The sequence below is a fragment of the Naegleria lovaniensis genome (assembly GCF_003324165.1).
Source record: "Naegleria lovaniensis strain ATCC 30569 chromosome Unknown tig025, whole genome shotgun sequence".
In the NCBI taxonomy this organism is placed as follows: Eukaryota; Heterolobosea; class Eutetramitea; order Acrasida; family Naegleriidae; genus Naegleria; species Naegleria lovaniensis.
In genome coordinates this window covers 367431-381008 of record NW_025407847.1, presented here as the reverse complement: position 1 = coordinate 381008, position 13578 = coordinate 367431, and the positions used below count along the sequence as shown (strand labels likewise).

The 13578-nt window shown below is 38.0% G+C and overlaps 8 protein-coding genes across 8 annotated transcripts; 6 read left to right on the top strand and 2 right to left on the bottom strand.

Annotated features, from left to right (window-relative positions):
• Positions 1-47: 47 nt before the first annotated feature.
• Positions 48-1847, top strand: C9374_005816 (uncharacterized protein; the record flags this gene model as incomplete). The annotated part of the gene is made up of 3 exons (XM_044695608.1): positions 48-992; positions 1139-1210; positions 1272-1847. The coding sequence occupies 3 exons, from the start codon at positions 48-50 to the stop codon at positions 1845-1847; spliced, it is 1593 nt and encodes a 530-aa protein (XP_044547703.1).
• Positions 1848-1955: 108 nt separating this feature from the next.
• Positions 1956-2708, bottom strand: C9374_005815 (uncharacterized protein; the record flags this gene model as incomplete). Its single annotated transcript, XM_044695607.1, has 1 exon — positions 1956-2708. One exon carries the CDS (start codon positions 2706-2708, stop codon positions 1956-1958), a length of 753 nt encoding a protein of 250 aa, XP_044547702.1.
• Positions 2709-2948: 240 nt separating this feature from the next.
• C9374_005814 (uncharacterized protein) lies at positions 2949-4313 on the bottom strand (the record flags this gene model as incomplete). Its single annotated transcript, XM_044695606.1, has 1 exon — positions 2949-4313. One exon carries the CDS (start codon positions 4311-4313, stop codon positions 2949-2951), a length of 1365 nt encoding a protein of 454 aa, XP_044547701.1.
• A 408-nt stretch (positions 4314-4721) lies between these two features.
• C9374_005813 (uncharacterized protein) lies at positions 4722-7388 on the top strand (the record flags this gene model as incomplete). Its single annotated transcript, XM_044695605.1, has 1 exon — positions 4722-7388. One exon carries the CDS (start codon positions 4722-4724, stop codon positions 7386-7388), a length of 2667 nt encoding a protein of 888 aa, XP_044547700.1.
• Positions 7389-7629: 241 nt separating this feature from the next.
• Positions 7630-8499, top strand: C9374_005812 (uncharacterized protein; the record flags this gene model as incomplete). Its single annotated transcript, XM_044695604.1, has 1 exon — positions 7630-8499. The coding sequence occupies one exon, from the start codon at positions 7630-7632 to the stop codon at positions 8497-8499; it is 870 nt and encodes a 289-aa protein (XP_044547699.1).
• A 183-nt stretch (positions 8500-8682) lies between these two features.
• C9374_005811 (uncharacterized protein) lies at positions 8683-10236 on the top strand (the record flags this gene model as incomplete). The annotated part of the gene is made up of 1 exon (XM_044695603.1): positions 8683-10236. One exon carries the CDS (start codon positions 8683-8685, stop codon positions 10234-10236), a length of 1554 nt encoding a protein of 517 aa, XP_044547698.1.
• A 62-nt stretch (positions 10237-10298) lies between these two features.
• On the top strand, positions 10299-11771 carry C9374_005810 (uncharacterized protein; the record flags this gene model as incomplete). Its single annotated transcript, XM_044695602.1, has 1 exon — positions 10299-11771. One exon carries the CDS (start codon positions 10299-10301, stop codon positions 11769-11771), a length of 1473 nt encoding a protein of 490 aa, XP_044547697.1.
• Positions 11772-12161: 390 nt separating this feature from the next.
• Positions 12162-13541, top strand: C9374_005809 (uncharacterized protein; the record flags this gene model as incomplete). Its single annotated transcript, XM_044695600.1, has 3 exons — positions 12162-12760; positions 12881-13197; positions 13318-13541. 3 exons carry the CDS (start codon positions 12162-12164, stop codon positions 13539-13541), a joined length of 1140 nt encoding a protein of 379 aa, XP_044547696.1.
• Between the last annotated feature and the right edge of the window lie 37 nt (positions 13542-13578).

The following is a 13578-nucleotide window of genomic DNA, read 5'->3' as shown; positions in this document are numbered from 1 at the left end:
TTAATATACAACATCAAGAAATTCTTCATCAATTTTTGTACAACAAGATGTCTGACATGAACGATGATATAGATGTTATGGATGGTGATACCACCTTGACCCGAGAAGAAATTGAATTGTTGACCGAGGAAGAGTTGCAAGAGATGGGTGTTACCAGAGAGGAATTACTTGCACAATTAGACGAAGGAAAGGATGAGCCGTTCCAAGAGGAAGAAGAGGTTGAAATTTTAACCCCAACTTCTCCAGCACTGGAAGAAAATCCAATCACAATGAAGGAAATTCAATTTGTTACTCTCGATCCCGATCAGTTAATTCAACAACAGCAAGAATTAGTTAGTGAAGTTTCTAACGTTCTTGGTGTTCCTGTCGGTGCTTGCGGTATACTTTTGAGAAGTTACGATTGGAACAAGGAAAAACTTTGGAATGACTTTTTCGAAAATAAGGAACGTGTGATAAAGAAAGCCAACATCAACGTGAACGATTTCAAAATTTATCAAGGAGTTCCTGGGAAAGAATACGAGTGTAGTGTTTGTTTTGATACCTATGATGGTTCAAATATGTTAGCCATGGCTTGTAAACACTATTTTTGCCAGGACTGTTGGAGGCAGCATTTAATCACAGCGATTAATAACGGAAATGCTTGCTTGACAGCAAGTTGCTTAGAGAGAGGATGTACAAACCTTATTATCGAAGCGTTAGTGAAAGAATTGGTTCCTCCCGATAGCTACAAAATTTATTCCAAATATTTGGTGAGAAGCTTTGTTGAGGACAATCCTAGAATCAAGTGGTGTCCAACACCAAATTGTGGTAGAGCTGTATTTTGTCCAGAGACCACGGTCGATGCTGTTCAATGTGGTCATTGCAACCAAAAGTTTTGCTTCAAATGCTCTTGTGAAGCTCACGTTCCAGCATCTTGTGCACATTTGAAAGCCTGGAAAAAGAAGGAACAAGACGAATCGGAAACAGCAACATGGTTAACAGCCAACACAAAGGTATGTTATATTCATGGAGGTGATATCACATGTTGACTCTTACACATCATCATTTTTTTTCATTATTTGTGGAAATACAATTGGTCTATCTATTATTTACTCAACAATCATAACAAAACGAAATCGGAATGATCTATTCTCAATAGGACTGTCCAAAATGTAACAGATCAATTGAAAAGAATGGAGGATGTAACCACATGACTTGTTCTCAGTGTAAGGTATGTCTTTCTTCAAATTGGAAGTATTTAAACAAATCCTGTTGCATATTGAACCAACTAGCACGAATTCTGTTGGGTTTGTATGGATGATTGGACCAGTCACGGTAGCGAAACTGGTGGCTACTATAAATGCAACAAGTACAAACCAGAAGATTTAAAGAAGAAATTGCACGAAGATGAACGAGAATCAGCTCGTGCTGCTCTTGAAAAATACATGCACTATTTCACCAGATATGCAAACCACGACAAGTCCCAAAAGTTTGAACGACAATTGCGTGAAAAGACAGAAGAAAAGATGAGAGAATTGACTCAAATGAATAAGTATAGTTCATGGGTAGACGTAGAATATATTCAGAAAGCTGTCAATACTCTTATTGAATGTAGAGGTAATCTAAAATACACCTATGTTTACGGATACTATCTCGAAGAGGGCCAAGAAAAGAATTTATTTGAATACTTGCAAGAAGATTTGGAAAGAGTTACAGAAAAACTCAGTGACATTCTTGAAAATACACCTGTTGATAGATTTAACAGAGATGAGATCATTTCAACAACTCGTTCAGCAGAGACTCGTCTCAAGCACTTGATCGAAGGAGTAACTGGCGGTAGCAAACTCACTGCCACAGAGATGTTTTAACTAGTTGTATTCCAGAATAAATTATTGCTTCTAAAACAATTTGATGTGAGCATTTATTTGTTGGCATAGTTGACTGGTATATTTTGCGGACACACAAATACCTTAACCCTACTCGACATGAACTCGTCGTATGTGCTGCTCTTGTTGAGGTCTTTCCATTACCAATCTACTACCAATACCAAACGCTTTACCAGAATAGGCGTATAAAAAACCAATTCTCATGGCACAAATGATGAAAGATACCAATGTGAATACCACCACTTGGAGGTTGGGCCACACCTTCACTTTTACTCCCAACACATCACCCTCAACGGCCATCAAACCAGGAATCAACGTATCTTTAAGAATAAAATTCCAGCTCAAACCAATATCGAGCATATTGCAAATACACAAACCCAACATGGTCCAATGGAAGAGTGGTACTCTCTCTACCATGTAAGCCAAATTTGAGAATGACATTTCCTTATAGCAATGTCTCAAAATTAAATGGTGTAGACATCCAAAAGCAAACAACAACAATCCAGTTAATCGAATAAAGAAGAAGACCAAATTTCTCATATCATTATTGGTGGTTAAGGTCATATCTGCAAAGTTGGTGGTTGGTGGTGGTTGTGAGGTCATTATGGGAACCTCAACAAGTAATAATTCAACCAAATGTTGAGGCATGAGACATCCTAACATGAATCGAGAATTTGGCCAAATCATGGCAATACATCCAAAGAACATCTCGAATACGAAGGGTTCCCAATACATCAGAGTGAGGAATATCTTGAGAAAGGGAGTGAGTTTGAGTGAGGAGGAGATGGTCACATTTGCAGACTGCTGTGCCGAAGGACCCAGAGCACTAGTGGGAGAAGACATTTTTAATGGGTTGGTCATTGGAAGATTTGGATTTGAATATGCTTGATTCAACTCTAGAATTTTTCCAAAATTAAACAATTCCCTCAATTGGAGTGTGTGAAAAGAAACTTATTTTTGCATCAAAGAAATTACTGCATTCTCAAGGTCTTGAGTCATTCATGAAAATCGGGCAATGCAGTACACAGTATACTGACCTACATTGAAATGTAATAGTGTATTCGATAGGAAAATATATATCATTTAATGTTGAGTGTTAATGTCTAACAAGTAATTAATGGCAGCTGCTCTATTTCCACATCTCATCATTGCATTTCTTGCTGTTTCTTCAGAAAATCCTAAATTACAAATAAGTTGAACATCGCTTTCAAAATCTTTGTTGGGTTCCTTGTTTTGAGAGAACGTAGGTCGTGATAATTCTCGATCAAGTTCGTCTAATTCAAGATCCAAGCTGCTTGTTGGTGGTATAACTTGATTTGGTTGAGAGTAATTTTGGGAAGGAGTTTTTGGATATTGATTGTATTCAGTGTAAGAAGGTGGATTAAAATTAGTGGGTGGTTTAGCATACGAAGGTGGATTGTTGTCGTTGCTCATAACGAACGCCTTATTCTTTTCTGTCTCCTTATTTACCATGGTGTCACGTTGTGGAGAGACCATTGCTTGAGAAGGTTGATATTGAGATTGGTTATTTGGAATATTTGAATTCTGGCTTGGAATGTTTGAAAAGCCAGTGTAGGCCGAATATCCATTGTTGATTGAAGCATTTAAATTGGTATTCAACTGACTTGTGTTCATCAGTTGTGAATTTTGTTGTGAGTTTTGTTGTGGCGGCTGACTTGGAGGAACGGTGGTATTATTGTTGTTACCAACAGCATTGGTATTGAGATTGGTTTGAGAGTTATTTACAGATGAATTCTTGTTTTTCATTCTTTCATAATTCTCCAATTCTCTCACAGCAGATGGATCTTGTTTCTTGACAAAATCCAAAATTGCAGACAATTTCAAATCCATATATTGAATTTGTTCATCAATTGCCAATTTCCATTGCTTGGTTTGTTCCAAATGCTGTTGAACTGTTTGAACAAGCATATGAATGGCCTCATTCTGTTGATGAGAGGATGGCAATGTCGTTGATGTTGGCTGAGGCTGTTGGGTAGGTGTTGTTGATGGAATGATCAATACAGGTTGGCCATAGCTACCTGGCACTTGTGGAAGAACCACTGTGGAAGTGGTTGGAAGATGAGTTTGCGTTGGAAAATTGGGTGGCTGTTGTGGTGGTTGATACGGTTGTTGACCTACCATTGGAGGTCTTTGATTGGATGATGGTGGAGTAGAGGTTGTGGAGGTTCTCATGGGTGGTTGGTTGTTGCTTCTCAAAGAATTATTATTATTGTTATTTGCAGAATTTGGTCTTTGAGTGTTGTTGGATCCCATCGGAATGTTATTATTGGGATACATGCCGCTAGTATTATTATTACCACCAACACCACTCATCATCATTGGATTATTATTATTGGCATTGTAGAGAGGTGGTTGGCCGAAAGGAGTTGGAGTAGGATGAGGTTGTTGTTGTTGTTGTCCGTAAGGACCGTAATAACTAGAATTCATTTTGGATAAGTCAATAATCGGTTCAAAGACAATGTTAGAGATTTAATAGAGTTTGATCAATCACAAAGAGCTATTTTTTTTTGTTGGAAATGTTACAAATCTCAGCATGTTCATCACATCCTTATTAGACTCAATTTGGGTTCTGTTTTGACTTCTAATTTCTCATTGGAAGCATGCCTTAATGTCGTTTGAGAGATTGTGCCATTGATCAAACGAATCTCCTCACAATTTAGAGTTTCCAAATCTTTCTTTCGAAATCATTCGTCTTCGAACAAAAAAAGAAAATGCTGAACGACACTTGCCAAAATTCTTTTTAAGGACAAGGTTGCCGATTAACCTGAAAGCAACCACATAAACAATTGACAGCACCATCAACGCACCACACTTTCAACAAGAAAAAACAACACAATGAAAGTACTTGTACCTGCTTCAACAACCACAACAACGGAAAATTCATTCAAATCTTCCTCATCCACGGAAGATGGAGATGAAACGACACGTTCCGATTCATACCAACAACAACAAGCAATTTTTTGTTTTCAATGTTCGGAAGAAGGTTTTACTGAAGTTGCTACTTGTTTTTGTGAAGATTGTAAGCTTGGCGCGGTGACCACTCGAATCCATCTCACCGAGCCTCACATCAAGCTTGCACATTATTTCTGTTCCTATCATGGCACCAGACATTCGAAAAGTAATCCGAATCATCATGTTATAAAACCAGTAGTGTCGAGCTCTCAAAATGGTGTCACCAATGTGTCATGCCAACAACAGGTTGGAGCTCCTTCGTTTTATGCAACAGTTGGTAGCCTGGACTCCTTCTCCTCGTCAGTGTCATCTTCCATCGAGTCTTCTCCGAGCATGAATCATTCGTTTTTCAGTCATTCACAACAACCACTACCACCGCATTATTTCTCTCCTTCTCTTTTATCTAACCACTCACCTCATCTCCATACTATTCCCTTTCATAATAATTTCATTCATAATTTCATGTCGGGCGGTAGCAATAATAGTCGTCGTCCTTTCGATGCAGCTCACCTTTCGGAGAGTCCTATTGAGTGTAATCATAACTATCCGATGTGTCATGAACATCAAATTCCTATTAACACGTATTGTCGAACGTGTGAACAGTTAATTTGTTCGGTTTGTGCCTTATTTAAATCTCACACTGGACACATGTTTGATTTCATTCAAGATGTAGAGCAGAGAGAGCGTCAAGAGATTAAAGAGAGTTTACAAATCATTCAAAACGAGATTGAACGTTGGGAGGATGAATTTCAAACCTCTGATTCTGATTTAGACAAGACCTGTATGCGTATTGATCAAGTCCAATTAGCACTCTCTCATAAAGTTCAAAACGTCGTGGATGAATTAAAAAGAAAGTTGGATGAACACTCGAGAATTATCAAACAAAACATTGAGGAAGTGTGTCAGGAACATAAAAACGTGATTCATTCCGTTCAGAATATCAAACAACAAGTAGCGAATCTGTATTCAGAATTTGATCATTTAGATGAAATGAGTGGATTTGATTTGATTGAGAAAAAACTCTCACGTTTGAATGCTCTATTTTCATTGTGTGCCAAATTGAAGAATGAATTTCCATACGAATCGACACGACAATTGTATGACATGAAAATTGAAATTGATGAACAAGGTGTGAAAGCCGCTTGTGAACAAATAGAACAACTTTCTCATATTGTAAAAATTGAACCCTTAACAAGCGATCAGTCTGTTGGTACCAATACGAATGATCAGAGTCATGATTTATTAGAAACCCTCAAAAAACAACAACCTAGTTTCATGAAAAAGTCAATCTCAATAGTATCCAATTCTGATGAAAATTCGAACCGTTTGAACTATGAATCCATTGGATTTATTGGAAATGCATCCAAACGAATATTAAGGCCAACCTCAACAAGTAATGCTCCTCCTCAACAACCATCCAATGTTTCACAAACATTTTCTACTACACCTCTCAAATGTCCAACAGATGTTGCCATTTCCCATCTTCATTCGTGTCTAGTAGTGAGTGAGTGGGGCCAGCAACAAATTCATCTCTTTGATTTGTATTCCAAACAACTCAAATACTCATTTTCAATACCGTCAGCACCCAGAAACTTGGCCATCGATTCGAACGTGACTCAATATCTTTCCATTGTTGTGTCTGCCTCCGACAACTTGATTTACAAGTACGACATCGTAATTCCACATCTTTCTCCAATACTTCCATCCAATCACACCACAAACAACCATTCTCATTTTCCAACTCTATTGAATCCTAATAAGGAACGAAAAACAGCAACCACCTATGACCATCGATTAGTATGGATTTCTGGCAAGCAACAAACAAACAACACCGAGTTGCCTCATCAATATTTCAAGTATCCAAGGGGAATTGCTGTAGAGAAAGCCATTCGAAATCTCAATAATAATTATGAGATTTATGTGTGTGATCATGGAAATCATAGAATTGTAGTTTTGAACTCTGTGGATGGGTCCGTGATAAGGACCATTGGTGAAAGTACTAGCACCATGAGACCCCAACACGACTCGAGTGTCATGTCAAATACTGAAGAGTCGAGCTCAAGATCATCTTCCCGAGACGATGGTGCTTCATTATCTGACAGCAATCGAATCCATACTGTAAAGTTTAAACGACCTTGGGGTATTACACTGTACAAGAATAAGTATTTGATTATTTCAGAGAAGCGAGGAAATAGAATTCAAATGATCACAAGAGAAGGAGAATATATTGCTGAATTTCCAACTCGACAAGATCTGGAAGTCAATGATCACCAAGAAAGCTCTGTTAAGATTTACAAACCTAGAGGATTATTAATGGATCCCTCGAATAAGGATCATGTGTTACTGGTTGATGGAGGAAATCACAGACTTGTGTTATGCAATATTCGAACAGGACAAGTTTTGACAACATTTGGCAATTTGGGGAATGGCATCAACCAATTCTATGAACCTCATGGAATTTGTCTCAATGAGCTGACTGGAGAAATTTATGTAGCGGATTGCAACAATCACTGCGTTCATGTTCTTGGGCTTCCAAGTAATCACCCATAGTGCAAGATTGAGAAGCAACAACAACCAAAAAAAAAATTGTTTTTCTTTTGATTCTTCAACAACGAGTTTTTCTTTTGATTTGACAACAGTCTGAGCTAGCATTGTTCCGAATCGGTTGTTCATTCACTTCAAAATTTTGTGGAATCAATAATTATATTGGAAATACATAATCCATCAAATTACCACCTTTAAAATCCATTATTTAATTTATTTGCAACATTATAATTTCCTAACAACGAAAATGCCTCTCATAATGATGGTTGGTATTCCATGCAGTGGAAAGAGCATGCGAGCAAAAGAAATTGCAGAACATTTTAAAAAGTCTTCCGATTTGAAAGGGAGCGTGATTGTGATTGCTGATGAAGAGCTTGTGGAAGATATTCACTTGGCGTACAAAGATTCATTCAACGAAAAACAAACAAGAGGAAAGGTGAAGGCTGCTGTTGAAAGAGCTCTCACAAAAGATGATGTTGTGATTGTGGATTCATTGAATTATATTAAGGGCTTTAGATATGAATTATATTGCATTGCGAGATCTTTGAGAACTCCACATTGTGTGGTGTATTGTGATGTTCTCAATACATTGCAAAATCATACATTTTTGTGGAATAAGGAAAGCTTGTCAAACAAATATTCTGAGACGTTTTTGACAGAAATGGCCCAACGAATGGAAGTGCCAAGCGAAAAATCAAGATGGGATTGCCCACTCTTCAGTTTAACTCCCGACCAAGCAACACCAGTTGAGCAAATTGAGGAAGAAATGTTGCGACCAAAGAAAACAATCAAACCAAATACTGCAACATTACCCATTCACCTGAGCGAAAACACGTTAATGTATGAATTGGATAAGATTACAAACGAGATTGTGACACTTATTATGGACTCAAAGTCTCTTCACATGCCAGGTGATGAAATTCCAATTCCTGCAAGCTATGGCCTCACAAAAGATCAACACAACAACCATCGTTTGAAAATGCCTGGACTCTCAGTCTCCATGCAACAATTGAGAAAGCTTCGAACCCAATACATTAAAATGTCTCAAATGCACCCACCAGACACCAAGCAAAAGATAGTGACTGGATTTGTGGACTACCTCAATGAGCATGCATAAAATTAACAACACGTTGAGTTTTATTCGTTCTAAAAGCGTCTCCTTAGGCCACCCGAATCGAATTTCGATTGAAGCATACCAGCTGCAAACACACGTCGATCTTTTTGTTGAAGCAGAGTGCAAACAAAAAACATTGCTCAAAAAAATATTGAATCATCTCTCTCTCCGAATAATAAAATCATCATGGGCAAAAAAGATAAATCATCGTCCTCGTCATCAAAAACAAAATCATCAGAGGAACAATCACAACTCCCAACCAATTTGGAAGTTAAAAAGACTGATTCTAGTGAATTCCCTCTCTTGTTGAAGAATTATGAAAGTTTAAATTCAAGAACTGGACACTACACTCCTATTCCAGCCGGTAACACACCAACCAAGAGAAAGCTCGATGAATACCTCAAATATGGTGTCATCAATTTGGATAAACCAGCAAATCCTTCTTCTCACGAAATTGTTGCATGGGTAAAGAAGATTCTTGAAGTTGAAAAGACAGGTCATAGCGGTACATTGGATCCTAAAGTTACCGGATGTTTAATTATCTGTTTGAATCGTGCCACTCGTTTGGTGAAATCACAACAAGGTGCTGGTAAAGAGTACGTTTCTATTTTGAAATTAAACGGAGACGTCCAAGGAGGAATGAAGGCTGTTGAGGAAGCTTTGAACACATTGACCGGAGCAGTTTTCCAAATGCCACCAGAAATCTCTGCCGTTAAGAGACAATTACGTATTAGATCTATTTATGATGTTAAACTTTTTGAATTTGATCCAAAGAGCAATATGGCCGTTTTCTGGGTTAAATGCCAAGCAGGTACTTACATTAGAACTTTGTGCGATCATTTAGGTTTGTTGTTGGGAACTGGAGGTTCAATGTTTGAATTGCGTCGTGTTAAGAGTGGTGCTTTGAGTGAAAAAGATTTCCTCTACACCATGCATGACGTTTTAGATGCTCAACATCTTTACAAGACCTCCCATGATGAGAGCTATTTGAGACGTATTGTGAAACCATTGGAAATTTTGTTAGTCAAGTATAAGCGCATCATTGTTAAGGACAGCGCTGTTAACTCAATTTGCTTTGGTGCTCAACTAATGATTCCTGGTGTTTTACGTTTTGATGATTCTATTGAAACTGGTGAAGAAGTTGTTCTTGTCACTACAAAGGGTGAAGCCATTGGTACTGCATATGCAGTTATGACCTCAATTCAAATTCAATCCATGGATTATGGAGTTGTTTGTAAGACAAAGAGAGTTATTATGGATCGTAATACTTATCCAAGACGTTGGGGTTTGGGTCCTGTCTCAAAGTTGAAGAAGGAGCTCATCCAACAAGGAAAGTTGGACAAGTATGGCCAACCTAATGAAACTACTCCTGATGTTTGGTTGAATAATTATCGTGATGTTTCTGCAAACAAATGGTTCTTCTTACAAAAGCCAGCAATTAACGCAGCTCTTGGAAAGAAGAATGAGAGACAAGAAATTTTGGACCAAATCAAACCAAAGAGTGGAGCTGGAGGAAACCAACAAGAATCTAAGAGTAAGAAGATTGACTTGAAGAAACCAACTCCAAAGAAAGTTGAACCAGTTCAAGAAGATGACGAAGATGACAAGAAGAGAAAGAGAAAGGAAGAATCTTCAGAGTCTGAACAAGAAAGCAACAATGGCAAGAATAACGAAAGCAGAGCAGAGTGTTCACAGATATCGATGATGAAGCTCAAGAAAGAATATCAACTTGAATATTGAAACATGAAGATCAACAGCCCAAGCAAAATCTTATTGTAAACTGGACAATATTGGCAAAAAAAATGCTTTCCAAACTCTCTTCCCACAAAACTCTCATCAAGTCTGTTCTCCATCATCAACGAAGAGGATACGCTACTTCGGTTGTTGAGTCCGCTTTGGATCAATCCCTCCATACTCCATCATATCATTTACCAAAGGAATTAACCAAGGCAGCTGCTACTCGTGTTACCGTACTTGATAATGGCTTCAGAGTTGTAACTGAACCAAAAGTTGGAGAAACATCAGCCGTCGGTGTATTCATTGGTGCTGGTTCTAGACAAGAAAGCGTACTCAACAATGGTGTTGCTCACTTCTTGGAACACATGTACTTCAAGGGAACCAACAAGAGATCGAAAGTTGATATTGAAGCTGAACATGAAAGAACAGGTTCTCTCTTGAATGCCCACACATCTCGCGAATATACAGCATTCACTATTCAATGTTTAAAGAATAACGTTGATAGAAGCGTTAATTCATTGTCTGAAATTTTGCTTGATAGCAAATTGGACGAAAAGGACATTAATGAAGAAAGAAGCGTTATTCTGCTCGAGTCCGAAGATGTCAGCCAAAGTGTTGAAGAATGTGTCTATGATGAATTGCACAGAACAGCTTTCCCTGATTCAGGTCTCGGTTTGAGTATTTTGGGTCCAATTGAAAACATCAAGAAGCTTTCTAGACAACAAATGATTCAATACCAAAAGGATTTCTACACTGCCGAAAGAATGGTTTTAGTTGGTACTGGTAATGTAGACCATGATAAGCTTGTCAACCTTGCCGAACGAAACTTTGGACATTTACAAAGCGCAACAAAAACACCACGTCCACTCGGTGAATACCAAGTTACACCAGAATACATAGGTTCAGATGTCAGAGTTGAAACCGATGAGGTCAATGGTTTGCACGGTGCTATCGGATTCCAAGGCCCAGGACTTTCAAGCGGTGATATGGTTGTTATCAACTTGATTCAATTCATTTTGGGTGCATTCGATATTTCTCAGGGAGCACCAGGTAAATATGCTGCTTCTAACATGGCCCAATATATTGGTGAACAAGGATGGGCACAACAAGTTCTTCCTTTCCTCCATGGTTATTCCGATACATCATTGTTTGGTGTTAAATTTGTGAATGATGGTGGTGAAGATACCGATTATTTGATGGTTGAAATTTTACGTCAAATGACTCGTCTCTGCTATAAGGTCACAACTGCCGAATTGGAACGTGCAAAGAATTTGCTCAAGCTCTCAGTTTTGTCTCAATATGATGGCAACTTGAAGAATGTTTTGGAGGAAGTCGGTAGACAAACTCTCTTGTTCAACAGAAGACCATCTGCTGCAGAAATGTTTGCAAGAATTGATTCTATCACGGTTGATGATGTCAAACGTGTTGCAAACACTTACATTTACGATAAGGAGCCAGTTCTTGTTGGTGTTGGTTATACTAAGGAGTTCATTGATTACTCATGGGCTCGTATGTTCACATCTAGCATTCGTTTGTAGATAACTGACCTTAAACACTTTTCTCTCACATCCTACTCCCACACCAACTTTCAAAAACGCGCCAGCTACCTTTAGAGCGATTTTGGGAAACATCAAATCTGCCTTAATAAAGGGAACAACAACACCTTTAAATTAATTATCGAGATGTTGGAAGCAGAGTAGTTGAATACCACACCGCCGCATTTTAGGTCACCCATCAGCTTTCAAACCACGTCAAGACAAAATCCATTCAAAAAAATACGAGTCATCGAGGAGAGAAGAGTTTTGTCACAAACCGCTGCTGCTGATTTCAAAAACCTCTTTTTCTAGTTGACTTGGAAGATTTACTGAACAACGTTATTTTTGATCGGAGTGGAAATTATTGTTGTATAATATAATCACTGATTTAGAATGTCTTCAAGTCTATCATGGGGAAATGTCCCACCAGTTCATAATCAACAACGAGCAAAAAATCAGAATACTCGCCGTCAATTAATTGTTGGAACTAAACAAGAAACAACAAATATCAACAACAATGACTTGTCACCTCTATCAAATCAAAATCGTTCTATGAACTCTTCTGATTCTGTTGATGAATTTGTCGGTAGAGTTACAACACTTTCAAAACAAGTCGAACAATACAAACAATTATCCAATCAAAGAGCTCAACAAGTTGAAATTCCATCAATTTCAAATGTACAACAATTAAATAACGGAGGAGTTTTCAATTCTGCAGCAAATGACACTCAAAAGAAGATTCGTTCATTAAGACAATGGTGTACAAGTGAAGCCAATGAATTGAAAAAGATGTCCAACAGAATTGGTTCTAAACTTGCTTCTGAATCTAAAGTTTTGATTGAAATGACAGGAGGAAGTACCAGCGAACAACAAAATGCAAGTGTTGGAGGAACTGCACAACAAGAAAATGCCATCAAGTACAATCGTGTTAAGAATGATTTGACCAAGACGATTTGTGTATTGAAAGATGTGATTCGTCGTGATAAGGAATGGTAAGTGTCAATGTGGTGTGTTTCTAACACTGTAATGGCGTGGATGAATCATTGTTTGCAACTCGTGATGAATCTTGTTGTTACAACTATTTCACAATCTCTCTTTGGAAATCATAACAGGATCACACAACAAACCAAACAAAAACAAGAACAATATGCATTAATTTCCAACAATCATCATTCTCATTTTGATGAAGAGGAAGAAATGGATTATGTTTCCAATGCTGAAGAACATCCACTCCTCAATAGAAATGGCAAACACTCACCTCAACAACAACAACAACAACCCCTTCAAGAGTTACAGCTCAAAGAAGAAGGAACTTTGGTGTCTTGGCAAGAGAGTACCTTGAATGTTGAAATGAAAATTGCCATGGAAGAGTATGAAGATTTGAAGCAGTATCAAAGCGAGTATTATGAGTTGCATCATTTGGTTACAGGTAAGTATCTTTGTCTAAATCTGATGAGATGATACATGCGAATCTCCATCTTTTGAAACGTGGGATTATATATACAACATTCAAAATTGTAAATATATATATTACCACCGAATCCGATAGAGTTTGCCTCTTTGGTGGATGAACAGGATCCAATGCTTGATACCATTCATTCTAATGTGATTACCTCAAAGGACAACGTGGAACGAGGTGTAGAGAGCCTTAAGGAAAGTAACAAGCTGAGAAAGACTCAATCGAAAATGATGTGGATTGTGATGGGTCTCATATTATTGACCATTCTCGCAGTAGCATTGATTTTGATCTTTGGAAAGGGAGTCATTTATTGAGCTGACCTTACGCAATTAACTTATTGATCAGAGTTTG